This window comes from Chiloscyllium plagiosum, chromosome 37, assembly GCF_004010195.1.
Source record: "Chiloscyllium plagiosum isolate BGI_BamShark_2017 chromosome 37, ASM401019v2, whole genome shotgun sequence".
In the NCBI taxonomy this organism is placed as follows: Eukaryota; Metazoa; Chordata; class Chondrichthyes; order Orectolobiformes; family Hemiscylliidae; genus Chiloscyllium; species Chiloscyllium plagiosum.
The window spans coordinates 34,648,269-34,668,752 of NC_057746.1; the positions used below are offsets into that span (position 1 = coordinate 34,648,269).

Below are 20,484 nucleotides of genomic sequence, written 5' to 3' on the forward strand. Positions count from 1 at the left end.
ATATCTGTTTAATGCCAGGAGACAGAGTGTTGGTAGGTGGGGTGTCTGTGTGTGTTTTATTTTCTGTGTAAGTCTGTTTAATAGTAGCTGATAGGGTGGTGGTGCAGGGTTGTGTGTGTTTTTCTGTATATATCTGCTTAATGACAGGAGACAGACTGGTGGTGGTGGTGGAGGGTTGTGTGCGTGTGTGTTTCTGTGCATATTCGATTAATTGCAGGAAACAGGGCTGTGGTGGAGGGTTGTGCGTGTGTTTCTGTGTATATCTGTTTAATGGCAGGAGGCAGAGTGGTCGTGGAGGGTTGTGTGTGTGTGTTTCTGTGTATATCTGTTTTCGGGCTGGAGACAGAGTGGTTGTGGAGGGTTATACGTGTGTGGTTCTGTGTATATTTGATTAACGGCAGGAAACAGAGTGGTGGTCGGGGGATGTGTGTGTTGGTTTCTGTGTCCATCTGTTTAATGTCAGGAGGCAGGATGGGAGTGAGTGTGTGTGTGTGTGTGTGTTTCTGTGTGAGTGTGTGTGTGTGTGTGTGTGTGTGTGAGGAGGGGGTCAGTGTCTTGTCAATATTGGAGTTTAGCAGCGATGATGATGGACAGGTCGATGACACAGGATCGCCACTGTAGGCTAACCCCAGCACACTGCCCCTCACTGCGAATGAACAGAGAGGCAGAGTCCACCCAAGAGCATCTCGGGTGAACTTTACATCAGAACCAGGAACAGGAGTGGGCCGTTTGGCCCATCAATCCTACCCCGCCATTCAATAAGACTGTCCCTAGTTGCCCTCCTTGAGAAGGTGGGGGTGAGCTGCATTTACTGACCCTGTCGCTAGTTGCCCCCCTTGAGAAGGTGGGAGTGAGCTGCATTTCCTGCCCCTGTCCCTAGTTGCCCCCCCCTTGAGAAGGTGGGGTTGAGCTGCATTTACTGCCCCTGTCCCTAGTTGCCCCCCTTGAGGAGGTGGGGGTGAGCTGCATTTACTGCCCCAGTCCCTAGTTGCCCCCTTGAGAAGGTGGGGGTGAGCTGCCTTCTTGAACCGCTGCAGTCCATGTGCTGTGGGTAGACCCACAATGTCCCTTAGGGAGGGAATTCCAGGATTGGGACCCAGCCACACTGAAGGAACGGCCGATATATTTCCAAGTCGGGATGGGGAGGGGCTCGGAGGGGAACTTGCCATGGATCTGCTGCCCTGGTGCTTTGAGAAGGTAGTGTCTGAGGAATTTAACCCCTTACTGCTGCCGACACTGGCGAGTTTCTAAGCCTGTCAGACCTTAGTGAGACACTAGGCACTGTGCACAAACCCCGGGGGTTGGGGAGATATGACACCAGACAAACACCCTCATCCTTCGCTCATGATCTTGCTTGAGCTGTGTTGTTTAACCGCCTGCAAATGCCTTCCTCAGATCCAGCAGCACGAGAAATCGATCTGCCTGAAGGACCTGGTCATCGCTGACCTCCAACTGCGTCTCGATATCCTTGAGCACACATCCTACGACGGCACTTTGGTCTGGGCCATCTCCGACTTCACCCGCAAGATGCAAGACGCCATTGACAGAAAAGTGCCCTCCATCTTCTCCCCACGTAAGGCCTCGTTCACTGGCCCCATCCCCACCCCGCGCCCACGTTCGCTTCCTCGGAGAGAGGTGATATTTCTCCCCAGCTCTGTTCCCCGCAGTGGGCGATCCCTCCTTCTGAGGTGTTCCCGGATCTCCTACACAAGGCAGAAGGGGAACGCCCTCTTCCCATCCATCCGCAAACATTGCGGCACGTTGTTGTCAGTCGCTGGTTGGGCCCAGCATTTCTTACCTGTCCCTTATTGCCCCTCGAGAAGGTGTTGGTTTGGAGGGGGGTGGGGGAAAAGAGCCCTGTGGTGTGTACAGTGCAGACCCAGACACCGTGCTGATGGTGAGGACATTGTTTCTGTTGTGGTTCAGTACACCTCGCGCAGCTCACTCCCATCAGATACAGGAACAGGTTTAGGGTATTCGGCCCATCGAGTCTGTCCACCATTCCATCATGGCTGACGCGTTTCTCTCTCTCTCTCTCTCTCTCTCTGCCACAAAGTGCCAGCCATGTTACACATGACCCCAGGCCCAAGGACAGATGTGACGGAAGTGGTTTTGTTCCGATTAAAACCAACTTGTCCCCGTCCCTGTTCCCGATGCAAAGGTTTTGATTCCAGGGGGTGTTACCTGGGTCGAGATTGGGCCCGTCGCCGTGGTGTTGGCTCTTTGGGTTAGCGGTGTAGAGAGTGAGAATTCTCCGGGCGCCCTCCTGTCCGAATTATCCGCTGATTTCTTTTCTCTCTCCCCGACAGCGTTCTTCACAGCTCACTGCGGATACGTGCTGTGTCTGCGCCTCTACCTCAACGGGGACGGAATCGGGGCAAACACTCACCTCTCACTCTTCCTGGTCATCATGAAGGGAAAGTACGACGCCATCTTGGAATGGCCCTTCAGCAAGAAGGTAACTCGGTGACAGAGTAAAGGGGGTCACTGTGACGTGGTGAGGAATGATGGGAGTGCAGCCCTGATGGTGATCACCCTGATGGAGTGAGGGATGATGGGAGTGTCGTGCTGACGGGGGTCACTGTGATGGAGTGAGGGATGATGGGAGTGCGGCCCTGACAGGAGTCATGGTGACAGAGTGAGGGATGATGGGGGAATAGAGCTGATGGAGGCCGCCCTAACGTTGTGAGGGATGATGGGAAAGTGGAGGTGATGGGGGTACTGTGATGGAGTGAGCAATCATGGGAGCATGGAGCTAATGGGGGTCACTGTGACAGAATGAGGGATGATGGGAGCGTGAAGTTGATGGGGGGGTCAATGTGATGGAGTGAGGAATGATGGGAGTGCAGCCCTGATGGAGTCACCCTGACGGACTGAGGAATGATGGGAGTGCAGCCCTGATGGAGTCACCCTGACGGACTGAGGAATGATGGGAGTGCAGCCCTGATGGAGTCACCCTGATGGAGTGAGGGATGATGGGAGTGTGGAGCTGATGGAGTCACCCTGACAGAGTGAGGGATGATGGGAGTGTGGACCTGATGGAGTCACCCTGATGGAGTGAGGGATGATGGGAGTGTGGAGCTGATGGAGTCACCCTGACAGAGTGAGGGATGATGGGAGTGCGGCCCTGATGGAGTCACCCTGACAGAGTGAGGGATGATGGGAGTGCGGCCCTGATGGGGGTCACTGTGATGGAGTGAGGGATGATGGGAGCGTGGAACTGATGGGGGTCACTGTGATGGAGTGAGGGATGATGGGAGTGCGGCCCTGATGGAGTCACCCTGACGGACTGAGGAATGATGGGAGTGCGGAGCTAATGGGGGTCACTGTGATGGAGTGAGGGATGATGGGAGTGCACCCCTGATGGAGTCACCCTGACGGAGTAAGGAATGATGGGAGTGCGGCCCTGATGGAGTCATCCTGACAGAGTGAGGGATGATGGGAGTGCGGCCCTAATGGGGCTCACTGTGATGGAGTGAGGGATGATGGGAGTGCGGCCCTGATGGAGTTACCCTGATGGAGTGAGGGATGATGGGAGTGCAGCCCTGATGGAGTCACCCTGACAGAGTGAGGGATGATGGGAGTGCGGCCCTGATGGAGTTACCCTGACGGAGTGAGGGATGATGGGAGTGTGGAGCTGATGGGGGTCACTGTGATGGAGTGAGGGATGATGGGAGTGCGGCCCTGATGGAGTCACCCTGACGGAGTGAGGAATGATGGGAGTGTGGAGCTGATGGAGTTACCCCGACGGAGTGAGGAATGATGGGAGTGTGGAGCTGATTGGGGTCACTGTGATGGAGTGAGGGATGATGGGAGTACGGCCCTGATGGAGTTACCCTGACGGAGTGAGGGGGGGTGGGAGTGCGGCCCTGATGGAGTCACCCTGATGGAGTGAGGGATGATGGGAGTGCGGCCCTGATGGAGTCACCCTGACGGAGTGAGGGATGATGGGAGTGCGGAACTGATGGGGGTCACTGTGATGGAGTGAGGGATGATGGGAGTGCGGAGCTGATGGGGGTCACTGTGATGGAGTGAGGGATGATGGGAGTGCGGCCCTGATGGAGTCACCCTGACGGAGTGAGGGGTGGTGGGAGTGCGGCCCTGATGGAGTTACCCTGACGGAGTGAGGGATGATGGGAGAGTGGAGCTGACAGGAGAGAGTGTGTCAGCATGAACAAGAGGAGTAAGGCCGTCTCTCTCTCTGCTTTGCCCCCAGGTGACCTTCCGCCTGTTGGATCAGAGTGCCAGGCGTCAGCACGTGGTGACTGCCTTCAAACCAGACATTAGCTCTGCCTCCTTCCAAAGGCCCGTCCAGGCCATGAACATCGCCAGTGGCTGCCCAGAGTTCCTGCCCCTTACCCAGCTCCATGCCAACTGGCAGGGTTATGTCACCGATGATGTCATGTTCATTAAGGCCAGCGTGGACTCTTAGAGGGGGGAACACTGGGGCTGGGACAGGGGGGAATAGGGGCCGTGACCTGGAACCTACCTCTGGACACTGTGGGTGAGAAACAGGAGCCACCCGGTGGTGATGTTGGCAGAGTTACGGTGATTATTCACAGTGAGCTCCAGGCTGGCCTGGATCCCAGACATCTCAACATCCTAACGCTTCAAGTTCTGGACTGCACTTCGGTCGTGAAACCTGTCTCTCAGCGAGCATCAGGAATTCTTATTTATATATTTAAATATGTACATGATATCAATCATACAGATCAAACCGAGAGGGGAGGGAGGGGCACTGATACCCTGCTGGGCGATACGGCCTTGCCCTGTGCTGACCCTTACATCAAACTCCTCAGAATGAAGATGGGCAAGCGTTCAGGAAGTTAGCCTTCAACTCATTCACTTACTCACTCCCAGATTTTAGCAGGGAGGCAGAGAGTGAGAGACACTCACTCAGAGAGTGAGTGACAGAGAGAGAGAGACGGAGACAGAGTCAGAGAGAGAGATGGAGACAGAGAGAGAGAGAGACGGAGACAGAGTCAGAGAGAGAGATGGAGACAGAGTCAGAGAGAGAGATGGAGACAGAGAGATGGAGACAGAGGAGATACACAGAGAGAGAGAGAGACACACACACACAGAGACACATGCACAGAGAGACACAGAGCGAGACACATAGAGGTACAGAGAACGACACACGCACACACACACAGAGACACAGAGGCACATAGAGAGAGAGAGAGAGACACACGCACTGACAGAGTGACACAGACACCTTATTAAGAGGAAGTGATGATAGTCTCTGGTGGATCTGGTGAGGTATTCCAGAAATGTGAACACCAATCCCAACCACAGCAGTGCAGGAGAATGGAACCTATCAATAGCTCCTGGATTGTGGCCTGACCCCCCCCCCTTTAGTTCACGGATGTGTTTTGAGAGGAAATCCGCAGAAGCCTGACCAACAGTGTGACTCCGAGCCTACAGGGACAGAGTGGACTCTGAAACAGCCTAGCACACTCATCAGGGTCAGGCCAAGACACTGTGCTGGACGACAGAAGATGGGGTGGGCTTGAGACTGGGGGTGAACCTGGGCTGGGCTGGGGGAATTGAACAGGCTTCCTGCGGTGGGGCTCTGAGCAGCCAGAGAACTGGGAAGGTGAGCTGACAGCGATCAGGCCCTCACCTGGGCCATGCAGAGACAGGCTCTTCCAAACGAGGAGCCCGCTTCCCCATGCAATACTCCCCATTCAGCGGTCAGGGATCAAACTACCTCCGCCGTAACAACATTCAAACATCCTGCATTCGATGGGCTTTTCGATGTGGAGATGCTGGTGTTGGACTGGGGTGGACAAAGTTAACAATCACACGACACCAGGTTATAGTGGTGATTTGGAAGCACTAGCTTCTGGAGCACTGCTCCTTCGGCAGGTGAAATCTGAAGTCTACCCTTCTCCTGATGAAGGAGCGGTGCTCCGAAAGCTTGTGATTCTAAGTAAACCTGTCTGACTGTAACCTGGTGTTGTGTGACTTCTGACCTTGTCCTTTTTGACAAAGGGAATTCCAAAAAGAGACATACTCACTGACAGCCCCGGGAGACAAAACAATGGTTGTCTTTGGTTTAAATGTGCACACCTTACTTTTACCCAAGAGCCCCCTCCCCCATTTTGAGAATCTCCCAGGAAACATCTTCCCACGTCCACCCGGTCAAACTCCTCAGTGTCAAGTTCAGTCACCCCTGATCGTTGTAAATTCCAGAGGAGAGTGAGCTCAGTCTGGTGAGACCCTCTCTGAATCACTCCTGACACATGACCAGCTTACTGCTGTGGGGTATCCTTTTGCGTTTGAACTCCAAACTTGAGTTTCCACCAGCAAACCGCAGGAAGTGGCAGACAGAGAGCTTCCTAATAGTGCGAATACAGTCAGTGCTGTGCTGTCTCTGGGATTGATCGAGGCTGAATCTCCAACTACTGGCTGGGACTAGTGTTGTTCGGATCCCACACTGTGTTGTGGGACTGTGTGAAAGTTCAAACCATTGCTCAGTTGAAACACTACAGAAAACAAGTTTGTATTTAAACCTGAAGTTGTCAGCTGTTTTATTTTGTGATAAATAATAAGATGCAGAGTAAACTGATAATGACACAAACATAAGGTCAGCTCTTTGTCATTTGTGTCTGTTTAACAACTGACTGGGTGCAGACTGGCTGAGAGATTTGTTTTAACCTGGGATAGCAGTCCTCAGTTCTGAAGTGCATTGCTGGCTGTGGGGTGTATTATCTCCCCCTGACAATACCCATTCCCAGAGAGAAACTACAATCGTGCAGGTGGAAAGAGGCCATTCAGCCCATTGAGTCTGCACTGACCCTCCAATGGGTTTCCCACCAAGGCCCCCTCCATAATCTTGCATTTTCCATGGCTCACCTCCCCATCCCTGGGCACGATGGGACAATTTCCCATGGCCAATCCACCCGAACCTGCACATCCCTGGGACACTATGGGACAATTTCCCATGGCCAAACCACCCTAACCTGCACATCCCTGGGCACTATGGGACAATTTCCCATGGCCAATCCACCCTTACCTGCAAATCCCTGGGCACTATGGGACAATTTCCCATGGCCAATCCACCCGAACCTACACATCCCTGGACACTATGGGACAATTTCCCATGGCCAATCCACACTAACCTGCACATCCCTGGGCACTATGGGACAATTTCCCATGGCCAATCCACACTAACCTGCACATCCCTGGGCACTATGGGACAATTTCCCATGGCCAATCCACCCTAACCTGCACATCCCTGGGACACTATGGGACAATTTCCCATGGCCAATCCACCCTAACTTGCACATCCCTGGGCACTATGGGACAATTTCCCATGGCCAATCCACCCTAACCTACACATCTTTGGACTGTGGAGGAAACCGGAGCACCCGGAGGAAACCCACGCAGACACGGGGAGAATGTGCAAACTGCACACAGAGAGTCTGTCCGAGGGTGGGATCGAACCCGGCTCCCTGGCACCGTGAGGCAGCCGTGCTAACCAGTGAGCCTTTGATTTTTGAATTGTTTGACGTTGTCAGCCTGCCTACCACCCCACTTCTCCCTCAACGTCCGGGCGAGCGTGGATTGTTGTTCCGGGTGGGATAACGTGGAGCTGTTTTCCGATGGGTTTGACTCTCAGTTCGGAAGGTGTGGGTTGGATTGGGAAATTCTGACAGGGTCCAAAGAGAGAGGCTGGTGATGGAATCACAGCACAGGAGCAGGAGGAGTAGGCCACTCTGCCCATCCCAGCCCCTCCTGCTGGCCCACAGGAGGCGGCCACTCTGCCCATCCCAGCCCCTCCTGCTGGCCCACAGGACGCGGCCATTCCGCCCATCCCAGCCCCTCCTGCTGGCCCACAGGAGGAGGTCACTCTGCCCATCCCAGCCCCTCCTGGTGGCCCACAGGAGGAGGTCACTCTGCCCATCCCAGTCACTCCTGCTGGCCCATAGGAGGTGGCTACTCTGCCCATACCAGCCCCTCCTGCTGGCCCATAGGAGGCGGCCGATGAGGGAATCACAGCGCAGGAGCAGGAGGCCACTCTGCCCATCCCCGCCCTGTACTGTCCAGCCCATCAGCGGGCACCGTCAGCCAGCCTGTTGAGGGCCTGGGACAGGGCAATGACAGTGTCCAGGATCCTCTGGCGGTCAGCCTGTGCCAGGCGGTCCCCGCACCGCTGAGTGAAGCGGTCAGGGTGCCACATGACCTGCTGTCCCCTCAGGTAGCGGCGGTAGACACCCGGATCTCCACGCTCCACCCCGTGCAGGATCACTGCCACCATCTCCTCCACTGTGCCTCTGGGAGCAGGCCAAGGGATGTCGCTGTAGCTCAGCGGGGTCCCGGTGCCCGGAGAGCCCTGACCGAAGATGTGGGCACAGCCTCGCTCATATCGCTGCTTGTGGCTAGCCGCCCGCTCCGTCTGGAGCCTCTGTGCCTGCTCCAGGTATCGCCGGTGTTCCTGCTCCTGCTGCTCCCACTCCTTCTCCTTGGCCCACTGCTCCCTGCTCCAGCTGTTCCCCGCCCCTCTGCATCGCTTCGCCGCATACTCCCTCGCCAGGCGGTCAGCCCAGGTATCGTACGTCTCAGGCTCCGCCTCTCCCGTGGACAGGTCCTCTGCAGGAGAAGGAGAAGGAGGAATGGTGGGTCAGTACCTGTCCACCCCACCCACCACCCACCAGCATCCCACGCCCCACCCCCCCGACCCAACATTTCTACATCTCAGAGCCCAGGCTTCAGTGTCACTCTCATAACCCTCAAAACAACACACACACACACACAGGCAGACAGACACACACAGGCAGACAGACACACACAGGCAGACACACACACAGACAGGCAGACACACACACAGACAGGCAGACACACAGGCAGACACACACAGACACAGACTAAAAAAGAGCAGTCCAGCTGAGGAACCGGCCATTCGGCCCCTCCAAGCCTGTGCTGATCATCATGCCCTGACTGTACGAAACATCAAACCTCCTGCTCTTAAATCGGTCTTACAGATTAGATTCCCTACAGCGTGGAAACCTCCAAAGAGCAACCCACCCAGACCCATTCACCCCTGACTAATGCACCCAACTCTACGGGCAATTTAACATGGCCAATTCACCTGCCCTGCACATCTTTAGATTGTGGGAGGAAACCGGAGCACCCAGAGGAAACCCATGTAGACACGGGGAGTATGTCTGTGTGGAGTGTGCACAGTCGTCCAAGGCTGGAATCTGGGTCCCTGGTGCTGTGAGGCAGCCGTGCTAACCACTGAGCCACCATGCCGCCCCTGATTCGGTCCATATCCCTCTATTCCCCTCCCCCCTATTCAGGTGCCTCTGAAATGTCCCCACCTGTTCCCACCCCCTCTTCAGGCAGTGTGTTCCAGCTCTCTGCGTGAAAAACCTCCCTCACAGTTAATGCTCTCGAGACCAGGCAGTGTCCTGGTGAACCCTCCCTGCACTCTCTCTCTCCCTCTCTCCCCAAAGTTTCCACCCCCTTCTGATTGTGTATCTGGCAGTGTAGCCCCAACCGAGTCAATCTCTCCTCCCAAGACAAGCCTCTCAGCTCCGAGATCAACCTCCTCTCTACACCCATCCTGTACAGATACACCCTTTCTCCAGTAAGGAGATCAAAAGGGGAAGGGAGAGTGGTGGGGGGGGGGGTTTCTCAAAATGTTGACCAGCCTGGAGCTCAGCACAGAGCAGGGGTGTTCAGTAATGCCTCTGCAGAAGGTGGGACACTCTGGCTTGCCCCCCCTCCTCGGTATCCAAGGCCCCGGGACACACCTTGCAGGGTGAAGCAGCTTTGCCTCTTGGCCATCCTCCTGCCTGGTCTGCAGTCTTCAGTGCCCAGACCTGGCTGCACCAGCCCCAGCTTTACTTGGTGAGACCGGGTGACCGCTCCGCACTAACACAGGTAACGTTTCAGATTGGGGAGGGGGGTGTCTTTATTCAGAACCGTGGGAGGATGGGAATGGAAGGGGGGGGTGGACGGAGGGGAAGAGACAGTGAGTGATGACAGGGACGGAGGACCCAGGATTTGGGAAGGTTCGGTACGGGACACGCTGAGAAGGGGGGTGGGGGGGTGGCAGGAATGCTGAGCTAACCACCTGCCTGGCGCAGGCCCAGGAGCACACAGCCAGGGAATGCTGGGAATTAACCCTCAGTAATACAGGTCTGGGGAGACACAGAGACCCCTTCAGCATCTCGGCTCTGAGGTTATCTCTAATGTTCACTCTCTTCCTCACCTCTCCTGCTTCGGTCTTGCTATCACTGCTATACTGCTTGGGTGTCCTTTTGAGAAAGGCGGACACACCTTTTTTAGTTTAGAATTTGCCAGGGGTCAGATGGAGAATGAGTGTGGAGAAGATGTTTACACCTGTGAGGGAGGAAGGCCAGAGCTAGTGATCTTCCACAGAGAGTACCCGCTGTTATTTCATAGAACCCCTGCAGTGTGGAAACAGGCCCTTCAGCCCAACAGGTCCACACCGACCCTCCAAACCCATTCCCCCGCATTTTTCCCTGACTAATGCTCCTAACCAGCACATCCCTGGGCACTATGGGGCAATTTCCCATGGCCAATCCACCCTAACCTGCACATCCCTGGGCACTATGGGACAATTTCCCATGGCCAATCCACCCCAACCTGCACATCCCTGCACACTATGGGACAATTCCCCATGGCCAATCCACCCTAACCTGTACATCCCTCGGCACTATGGGACAATTTAACACAGAGGGTGGTACGTGTATGGAATGAGCTGCCAGAGGATGTGGTGGAGACTGGTACAATTGCAACATTTAAGAGGCATCTGGATGGGTATATGAATAGGAAGGGTTTGGAGGGATATGGGCCGGGTGCTGGCAGGTGGGACTAGATTGGGTTGGGATATCTGGTTGGCAAGGATGGGTTGGGCTGAAGGGTCTGAGAGACTCTCTGAGTGTGCAGCACAGCGTAGTTCTGAGCCTTTCCTCCCCCTGCTCCATTCTCCTCACCTTCATAGCGCCCACACTGGGTGTAGAACTCAGCCTCACATTCAGCAGAGAGCTTCTGGTACCACTCCCTGTCGGCTTGACCCTTGGCTGTCTCGTTCTCTTCCTCAGCCCCTGGACATTGCTGTGACATTGGAAGGAAACAGTTAGCCAGGGTGGATTTTCTCAATCAATCAATCAGCCAACGATCAACATGTGGTCACCCCCCACAGCACTGGCAATGCAAGTGCTACCCCATGTGATCACATGCTGGTGGACAATTGTGCGCACTGAGCGCAGACTTCACTGCAGCTACTGTAGAGCCAGCTGTAAAATACATGTTTGACACGTGTGAGATGGGGGTCACAGTTCAGCTGTCACCCTTGGTCACTTGCCTGTGTTTTACACACCCTCCTACAACTGGCATTAACAGGGGAACAGTGTGCACACTCACCCGGTTAAGCAGTGTGCCAGCACAGCGGTTATCTCACTGGCCTAGTGACCCAGGGACTGGGGTGAAAGAGCTACAGGATACATGAAGTGAATCCCACAGCAGCTGCAGCTTGGAGGGGGCACAGAGATCTCAGACTACTGGAAAGCTTAAAGACAACTGCAGAGCTGGAGAGAGAATGATTGGAATACAAGGGGCTGCCGGCGGGGGGGGGGGGAAGAAAGAGGAGGAAGCTTTAAGCTTGGGGCATTGCTGAACAACGGAGGTTTACAAACACTGCAGCGACAGGGACTTGTTGTCGGTTTGAGCTGTTGATGGGTTTAGGGCACTCCCCTTTCGGCAGAGCAAACTACCAGGCTGGCCCACACGTGACTCCAGACCCACAGCCACGGAGTTGGCCCCCCGAGCTGGAGATTTATTAGGAACGGGCAACAACAAATGCCGGCCAAGCCCAGGATGCCGACATCTCAGAACCAGGCAAACGATTGGGTTGGAGCTAATCCACCCAGAGGCTGGGATCTGCACGGAAACCAAATGCTGGGGATGACGGTGGGCCAGGCAGTATCCACGGAGAGAGAGCTAGCTAACGTCCTAGCTAGGATGACTCCTAGCTGGGTCTTGCAATGCCTCTCACTCGTGCCTCGTGCCTATTTTCCTCATTAAAACAGGAAGCTGTCTTGTTGCTGGATGTGTAGGAGTTGAACAAGGGAACAGATTTGGGGGGTTGCTCACTTGGAGAATGGGAACACCAGCCACAGCCATGCTGACTGGAAAACAGATCTCTGCTCCTTCAATGATGCTGTGCCAGGAATACCCTTCCAGACGGTGCTGTGGGGGGGGTCCCCACACCCCAAAGCCTGCAGCCATTTGATGAGGAGACTCAGCATTACCTTCTCAAGGGACAGCCAGTACACGCTGTCCCAGCCAACAACGCACACGCTCCCCACAAACCAATGATTAAAATAAAACCCACCAACTGACAGTTCAGCTCAAAGTCCAGCCGGTGATGGAGTTGCTGATATCGGAATACCGTTAAGGTGGAAGGGAGCAGAGGGAAGCCAGGAACCAGCAGTTACCTGCCGCATCTTCATCGACCCGAGCAGGTCTCCAGGAGTGAGGCCTTCCCTGTTGAGCACATCCATAGCCGCTGGGCAAGACTTCCTGAGGGGGACAACCAGATCCTCATAGACTGGAGAGAAGCAGAGTGGCCACAGTTAGACACCAAAGCTCCTCACTGCCTGGCTCAGACATCAACACATGGCTCACAGGGCAACATCTGCTTCCAGCTCATAGAACAGTCAAAGGCAGGCTGCAGGGGAAACAGGCGGCTATCCAAATGTACCTGATAAGGTCAGGGCAGAGGGAGCTTTACTCTGTATCTGACCCCATACTGTCCCAGTCCTGGGAGTGCTTGATTGAGGGGCTGGGGGGGGGGGGGGGTGGAAACAGTGTAGAAAATAGAAGATCAGAGAGCATTCCAGCGCAGTACAGGCCCTTCAGCCCTCGATGTTGCACCAACCTGTGGAACTGATCTGAAGCCCGTCTAACCTACACTATTCCATTCTCATCCATATGTTTATCCAATGACCATTCAAATGTCCTTAAAGTTGTCAAGTCTACTACTGTTGCAGGCAGGCCATTCCACGCCCCTCCTACTCTCTGAGTCAAGAAACTAATCTCTGACATCTGTCCTATATCTATCACCCCTCAATTTAAAGCTATGTCCCCTCGTGCTAGCCATCACCATCCAAGGAAATCTCAATTAAGTCACCTCTCAACCTTCTTCTCTCTAACAAAAGCAGCCTCAAGTCCCTCAGCCTTTCCTTGTAAGACCTCCTCTCCATACCAGGCAACATCCCAGGAAATCTCCTCGACATCCTTTCCAAAGCTTCCACATCCTTCCTACAAAGCAGTGACCAGAACCGTCCGCAATGCTCCAAGTGCGGCAGCACCAGAGTTTTCTACAGCTGCAGCATGACCTTGTGGCTCTGAAACTCAATCCCTCAGCCAATAAAAGCTAACACACTGTACGCCTTCTTAACAACCTTATCAATCTGGGTGGCAACTTTTAGGGATCTATATACATGGATACCGAGATCTCTCTGTTCATGGCCACTACCAAGAATCTTACCATTAGCCCAGTACTCTGCATTCCTGTTACTCCTTCCAGAGTGAATCACCTCACAATTTTCTGCATTAAACTCCATTTGCCACCTCTCAGCCCAGCTCTGCAGCTTATCTATGTCCCTCTGTAACCTACAACATCCTTTGGCACTATCCACAGCTCTATCAACCTGAGTGTCATCTGCAAATTTACTAACCCACCCTTCTATGCCCTCATTCAGGTGGCCCCTTGCAGTACATCACTAGTAACTGTGCTCCAGGATGAATATTTCCCATCAGCCACCACTCCCTGTCTTCTTTCAGCCAGACAATTTCTGATCCAAACCGCTAAATCCCCCACAATCCCCCATGCCTCCGTATATTGTGCAATAGCCTATCGTGGGGAACCTTATCAAACACCTTACTGAAATCCATATACACCACATCAACCGCTTTACCCTCATCCACCTGTTTGGTCACCATCTCAAAGAGCTCAATAAGGCATGACCTACCCTTCACAAAACCGTGCTGACTATCCCTAATCAACTTATTCCTTTCTAGATGATTATAAATCCTGTCTTTTCTAACCTTTACCAACACTTTACTGACAACTGAAGTAAGGCTCACTGGCCTATAATTACCGGGGTTGTCTCTACTCCCCTTCTTGAACAAGGGGACAACATTTGCTATCCTCCAGTCTTCTGGCACTATTCTTGTCGACAACGATGACATCAAGATCAAAGCCAAAGGCTCTGCAATCTCCGCTTTGACTTCCCAGAGAATCCTCAGATAAATCCCATCTGGCCCAGGAGACTTACCTATTCTCACACTTTCCAGAATTGCTAACACCTTCTCCTTCTGAACGTCAATCCTGTCTAGCATAGTAGCTTGTATCTCAGTATTCTCCTCAACAACATTGTCGTTTTCCAGTGTGAATACCGACAAAAAACATTCATTTAGCACTTCCCCTATCTCCTCTGACTCCACACACAACTGCCTACTACTGGCCTTGATTGGCCCCAATCTTACTCTAGTCATTCTTTTATTCCTGATATACCTATCGAAGGCCTTAGGGTTGTCCTTGAGCTTATCCGCCAACGACATCTCATGTCCTCTCCTGGTTCTTCTTCGCCCTCTCTTTAGGTTTTTCCAGGCTAACATAACTCTCATGTGCCCTAACTGAGCCTTCACATCTCATCCTCACATAAGCCTCTTCCTTCCTTGTGTAGAGGCAGCTTTACTCTGTATCTAACATTGTGCTATCCCGGTCCTGGGAGTGTTGATGGGGGGGGGTTGCAGTGTAGAGGGCAAGGATGGAGTGTTAGCCTGCCTGTTTGGGGGTGTCCTGTCCTGGGAGTGTTGATGGGGGAGGGGGGAGACAGTGTAGAGGCAGTGTTCCCTCCCCGTGTACAGAGGGAGTGTTAGCCTGCCTGTTTGGGAGTGTCCCTGTCCTGGGAGTGTTGATGGGGAGGGGGGAAACAGTGTAGAGGCAGTTTTCCCTCCCTGTGTACAGAGAGAGTGTTAGCCTGCCTGTTTGGGGGTGTCCCTGTCCTGGGAGTGTTGATGAGGAGAGGGGAGGGAGTTTTTCCTCCCCATGTACAGAGGGAGGGTTAGCCTGCCTGTTTGGGGGTGTCCCTGTCCTGGGAGTGTTGATGAGGAGAGGGGAGGGAGTTTTTCCTCCCCATTGGGAGTGTTGATGAGGAGGGGGGGGGAAACAGTGTAGAGGCAGTTTTCCCTCCCCGTGTAAGGATGGAGTGTTAGCCTGCCTGTTTGGGGGTGTCCCTGTCCTGGGAGTGTTGATGGCGGGGGACAGTGTAGAGGGAGTTTTAGCCTGCCTGTTTGGGGGTGCCCCTGTCCTGGGAGTGTTGTTCTGGAGGAGGGAGGGGGGAGAGACAGTGTAGAGGAAGTTTTCCCTCCCCGTGTACAGGGTAAGGATGGAGTGTTAGCCTGCCTGTTTGGGGGTGTCCCTGTCCTGGGAGTGTTGATGAGGAGAGGGGAGGGAGACAACATAGAGGGAGTTTTTCCTCCCCATGTACAGAGGGAGGGTTAGCCTGCCTGTTTGGGGGTGTCCCTGTCCTGGGAGTGTTGATGAGGAGAGGGGAGGGAGACAGCACAGAGGGAGTTTTTCCTCCCCATGTACAGAGGGAGGGTTAGTCTGCCTGTTTGGGGGTGTCTCTGTCCTGGGAGTGTTGATGAGGGGGGTGGCGGGGAAGACAGCGTAGAGGGAGTTTTCCCTCCCCGTGTACAGAGGGAGTGTTAGCCTGCTGTTTGATGGGTGTCCCTGGCCTGATGGTGATCTCCCCTGCTGAGCTGTGTGAGCAGAGGTTGCTCCTTACCTCTGGTTCCTCTCTTCACTGCCTGGCGGGCAGCAAGGTGCAGTGGGGTATTGCCCCTGTGGTCCTGGAGTAGGGGGTCTGCTCCGTGTTGCAGGAGCAGCCTGGTGATAGCGTCGTCTCTCTGGGAGCAGGCCACATGGAGTGGGCTTCGGCCCTTCCGTCCCCTGAACGTCACTGACAGCCCGTGGTGTCTGCGCAGGTAGGACTTCACCTTCAGCACATTGCCATCCTCCACATAGCGCAGTAACCTCTCCTGCTTCCGAGAAACCATGGCAATGGCAGCGACGATGACCCTGGCCAGTACCACAAACAAAAAGGTCAGTGAGGCTCCTCATGGACTATCCCAGACAGCGGGAACAATCAGCAACGGGATCCGGGCATACCCGGACACAGCACACCGACAAAACTCCCAGACAGCTTCCTCGCTACGGGAGAGGCACCGATCCCCCGGGATCACCAATCCTTTTATTCCCTGATCTCTACAATATCCAGAAACCTCTCGATTTGTCTCTGGAACATACAGGTATTTCTTCCAGAACGCGACAGATGCGTTGCTGTCCAACTCCGCACTATACAAAAGTTACGCATTACGAATACACTAAAAGACTTGGTGATGTAAGTGCGTTACAGCCAACACACACTTTAAAAGTTCACGCTTTAGAAACAGCATTCCCTCTTCACCTGATGGCGTAACCCGCATTAACAAAAGACCCGTTACAGCAGAACTACCTGTACTGCAAGACTGACCATTCACTGCCTTCTCTGCTGGAGAGGACTTCAGACTGAGATGAAGAGGAATTTCTTCTGTCTGAGGATGGAGAGTCTCACTGCCACAGAGGGCTGAGGGGACAGAGTCCTGAAGGCTGAGATCGAGAGATTCCTGATCAGTCAGAGAAACCGAAGGAACGGGCAAGGAAGGAGGCAGGAGGAATGTCGAATCAGCTCCGATCCCATTCAGTGACTGAATGGCCTGCTGCTCTTCCTGTGTCTTACGGTTAAAATCCCAAGGATTCATCTGCCTCCCAGTGAACAAGGACCGGGAATAGCTGCCCATTTGAAGATAGGAATGGGAGGAATTTCTTCTCTCTCTGAAGGGAGTGAATTTGTGGGAATCCCTACAGCAGATGACTGTTGGGGTATTGACTATATTCAAGGCAGAGATAGAGAGAAAGAGACTCCACAGCCACAACAATGAGGTTGACTCTCTTAACTGTCATGGAGGAGAAAGTGAGGACTGCAGATGCTGGAGATCAGAGCTGAAAATGTGTTGCTGGAAAAGCGCAGCAGGTCAGGCAGCATCCAAGGAGCAGGAGAATTTTCAGGAATTCCTGAAGAAGGGATTATGCCCGAAACGTCGATTCTCCTGTCTCTTAACTGTCATGCCTAGATGAGGGGTTCAGGGGTAACTGGAAGTGGGTCATGTCTGGGTGAGTGGGGGTTAAGGGGTAAGAGGAAGTGGGCCATGTCTGGCAGAGGAAGGGTAACCAAAAGTGGGTCATGTCTGGGTGAGGGGGGTAACGAAAAGTGGGTCATGTCTGGGTGAGGAAGTAACAGGAAGTGGGTCATGTCCGGGTGAGGGGGGTAACCGGAAGTGGGTCATGTCCGGGTGAGGGGGTAACCGGAAGTGGGTCATGTCTGGGTGAGGGGGTAACCGGAAGTGAGTCATGTCCGGGTGAGGGTAACCGGAAGTGGGTCATGTCCGGGTGAGGGGAGTAACCAGAAGTGAGTCATGTCCGGGTGAGGGTAACCGGAAGTGGGTCATGTCCGGGTGAGGGGAGTAACCAGAAGTGAGTCATGTCCGGGTGAGGGTAACCGGAAGTGGGTCATGTCCGGGTGAGGGGAGTAACCAGAAGTGAGTCATGTCCGGGTGAGGGTAACCGGAAGTGGGTCATGTCCGGGTGAGGGGAGTAACCAGAAGTGAGTCATGTCCGGGTGAGGGTAACCGGAAGTGGGTCATGTCCGGGTGAGGGGAGTAACCAGAAGTGAGTCATGTCCGGGTGAGGGTAACCGGAAGTGGGTCATGTCCGGGTGAGGGGAGTAACCAGAAGTGAGTCATGTCCGGGTGAGGGTAACCGGAAGTGGGTCATGTCCGGGTGAGGGGAGTAACCAGAAGTGAGTCATGTCCGGGTGAGGGTAACCGGAAGTGGGTCATGTCCGGGTGAGGGGAGTAACCAGAAGTGAGTCATGTCCGGGTGAGGGTAACCGGAAGTGGGTCATGTCCGGGTGAGGGGAGTAACCAGAAGTGAGTCATGTCCGGGTGAGGGTAACCGGAAGTGGGTCATGTCCGGGTGAGGGGAGTAACCAGAAGTGAGTCATGTCCGGGTGAGGGTAACCGGAAGTGGGTCATGTCCGGGTGAGGGGAGTAACCAGAAGTGAGTCATGTCCGGGTGAGGGTAGCGTGGGGCGGGGAATCGACGACGGGCGGCTCCGGTATGTGTTTGTGTGTGGGGTGGGAGGGGGGGTGGGAGAGAAGGGGGCGCGCGGTGCCTGACGGTAAATGTAGTCGTGATGTGACGTACATGGCGGCGGCGGCTGCTGCTACGGCGCGGTGTCCGACGGTAAATGCAGTCGTGAGGTGATCCCCCGGACGTGACGTACGGCCGACGGTAAATGTAGTCCGAGCGGGTGGGTGGCCGGCCGGAAGTGACGGCGGTTGCGAGTCCGCAAGCCGCCGTGCGCAGGCGCGGTGCCATCACATCTCTCCCTCCCCCCCATTCCAGGGAAGCAGGGCCACGTTTGATAGTGTCTGTCCTCCTCCACATCAACCCAAATCCCACACACGGCCTGCCGACTCCCGGGACACAGGTCAGACACCTCTCCGCGCCGCCGCTGCCGCCGCCCTGATTGGTCTGGTTTGTTACAGTCTGGTATTACGGTGGCTGTACCTTCCCCTCCCCCCTCCATTTGGATGCTGACCTCCTTCCCAACATCAGCACTGTCTCTCGCTCACTGTGCTGTGTGTGTGTGTCTCTCTCTCTCTCTCTCCCTTTCCGGGGGGAGAGGGATGGATGGGGGTTACACAGGTGGTGGGAGGAGGAAGGGGAGGTCCTCTCCACACCAGCCCAGGTTGGGGTTTGGAGGGTGGGTTGAGTCAGAGCAAACAGAAAAGCAAAACAGAGTCGTTTGCAATGTCTCTGGCTTTAAAATCTCTGCCTGGATTTAGTGGGCTGGCTCTCTCCGTTGCAGAAACGTAGATTAGTGGCAGTGCAGTCTTGTGTGTGCACTTAGGTTTTTAGAAATCGGTTTATTTGGTAAGGCTTAGCTGACTTGGTTTCCGTTTGATTGCTGTAAGCTGCCAGGATCGTTTGTCGTTGTCTTTTTTTTTAGTTTATGGTGTTGCTGCTTATGTTTAGCTCCTGAACACCAGCAGAGGTTGTTGGAAAAGCTCAGCAGGTATGGCAGCACCTGTAGAGAGAAAGTAGAGTTAACATTTTGGGTCTAGTGACCCTTCCTTAGACAGATGATGGTGAGGTAGGATCACTTGACCTGAAATAGTAACTGATTTCTCTCCACTGATGCTGAACCTTTCCAGCAATTTGATTCTGATTTACAGCATTTGCAGTTCTTTTGGTTTTAACTCATGTAAGCTTTTGTGTTGTGTATGCTATGTTAGATGAGACCCAAAGTAATGTTTTGCTGTTGGTAGTTGGGCTATTCCTAGATATTATTGTTTTGACATGTACAACATGCTTTTGATGTTAAATGCTCTATGCATTCGGGTCCATGCATAACATACTGAAAGGCTTTCTGTTATTTGTATGAAAAATGACCATAATGGTAATTTTCCTGGGATTAGGAGGTGTGAGATGCTGGTCTTATTTGAGGTCGCGCCATCTCCAAGATGGCAAACTGAGCAATGCAAATTCTGAAGGAAGTCAGTCATCAGTGTCAGAATTAGTAACGCAATGTACAAACAAGGTAAGTGGTGGAAAACTTCAGGAACTCTTCCGGATTGATTATCCAGCTCAAGGCAATGCAAATGTGAACCTATGATTGCGTGAAAGAGAGGGCTCTGAACATCACCCAGATACATTCTTGCTGCTGTATCTATCAGTCTACAGTATTGCGAAGGTGTTTGCTCCCACCTAATTAAACTCAGCAGTGTATACCTCGTGTATACTGAAGCTGTACTGAGAATGTGCAGTTGTCAGGAAAACCTTGTTTTTGAGTGAGTTTTGCAGCATGCTTTTACAACGGTTAGATATAACTTCCACAACAAATTTTCTTCATATGATAGCTTTTCCAACAGCATTACAAGAATTAAGAGTAGGAGGAGGCCACTTGACTCCTAGAGCCTGCTCTGCCATGGATCATGGTTGATTAGATTGTGGCCTGAGCTCGACTTTCTGGCATCCCAGAAACCTTGATTGTCTAACCCCATCTTAAATATGTTCATTGATCCCATTTCGGCTGCTTGTTGGGCCAGAGGATCCCTGAAGTTGACAGTCAGAAGAATTTCTCCTCATCTTCTGAAAATGGAGAGTCTTCATTTTAAAATCATGCCCTTTTGCTGTAAATTTCCTGACAAGAGGAAACATGCATTCAGCATCCACTCTCTCAGCCCCCTCCGGATCATTGTGTGTTTCAATAATCTTACGACACTGGGTAAACCCTCTGCTTAACTTAAACTGGCAACAGAGAAAGATTT

The 20,484-nt window shown here is 53.5% G+C and overlaps 3 protein-coding genes across 7 annotated transcripts in view; 2 read left to right on the forward strand and 1 right to left on the reverse strand.

Moving 5' to 3' along the window:
- The window catches only part of LOC122541513 (TNF receptor-associated factor 2-like), a 14,799-nt gene extending 9,850 nt beyond the window's left edge, over positions 1-4,949 (forward strand). For both annotated transcript variants that reach the window (XM_043678333.1, XM_043678335.1), the window contains 3 exons: positions 1,396-1,573; positions 2,310-2,458; positions 4,217-4,949. In XM_043678333.1, the coding sequence (XP_043534268.1) occupies positions 1,396-1,573; positions 2,310-2,458; positions 4,217-4,432 (543 nt within the window). In that variant the 3' untranslated portion in view covers positions 4,433-4,949. The remainder of the gene's footprint in view (positions 1-1,395; positions 1,574-2,309; positions 2,459-4,216) is intronic.
- Positions 4,950-7,416: 2,467 nt separating this feature from the next.
- nfkbil1 (nuclear factor of kappa light polypeptide gene enhancer in B-cells inhibitor-like 1) lies at positions 7,417-18,259 on the reverse strand. 3 transcript variants are annotated; one of them, XM_043678339.1, is made up of 5 exons: positions 18,233-18,259; positions 15,837-16,135; positions 12,474-12,586; positions 10,971-11,091; positions 7,417-8,595 (listed from the first exon to the last, which is right to left on the reverse strand). In XM_043678339.1, the coding sequence occupies exons 2-5, from the start codon at positions 16,105-16,107 to the stop codon at positions 8,057-8,059; spliced, it is 1,044 nt and encodes a 347-aa protein (XP_043534274.1). In that variant the 5' UTR covers positions 16,108-16,135; positions 18,233-18,259; the 3' UTR covers positions 7,417-8,056. The 3 variants fall into 3 exon arrangements, with proteins under 3 accessions (XP_043534274.1, XP_043534273.1, XP_043534272.1); XM_043678338.1 differs by lacking the exon at positions 18,233-18,259 and adding an exon at positions 16,584-17,054 and having other exon boundaries at positions 15,837-16,129; XM_043678337.1 differs by lacking the exon at positions 18,233-18,259 and adding an exon at positions 16,566-17,054 and having other exon boundaries at positions 15,837-16,129.
- Positions 18,248-20,484, forward strand: part of csnk2b (casein kinase 2, beta polypeptide) — a 58,579-nt gene continuing 56,342 nt past the window's right edge. Inside the window, exon 1 of one of the 2 annotated variants that reach the window (XM_043678340.1) lies at positions 18,248-18,266. The gene's annotated coding sequence lies outside the window, so the exon portion shown is untranslated. Of the gene's footprint in view, positions 18,267-18,534; positions 18,642-20,484 lie in introns of those variants that run through there. The other variant, XM_043678341.1, reaches the window with a different exon arrangement.

What these genes read in the sequence shown, in the direction of transcription:
- nfkbil1 (XM_043678339.1), bottom strand. Translation starts at nt 16,107, where the DNA reads ATGGTTTCTCGGAAGCAGGAGAGGTTACTGCGCTATGTGGAGGATGGC. An exon ending in GGTCGATGAAGATGCGGCAG is followed by an intron (nt 11,092 to 12,473) that starts GTAACTGCTGGT and finishes CCAATGTCACAG; the next exon opens with CAATGTCCAGGGGCTGAGGA. An exon ending in CCAGTGTGGGCGCTATGAAG is followed by an intron (nt 8,596 to 10,970) that starts GTGAGGAGAATG and finishes CTTCTCCTGCAG; the next exon opens with AGGACCTGTCCACGGGAGAG.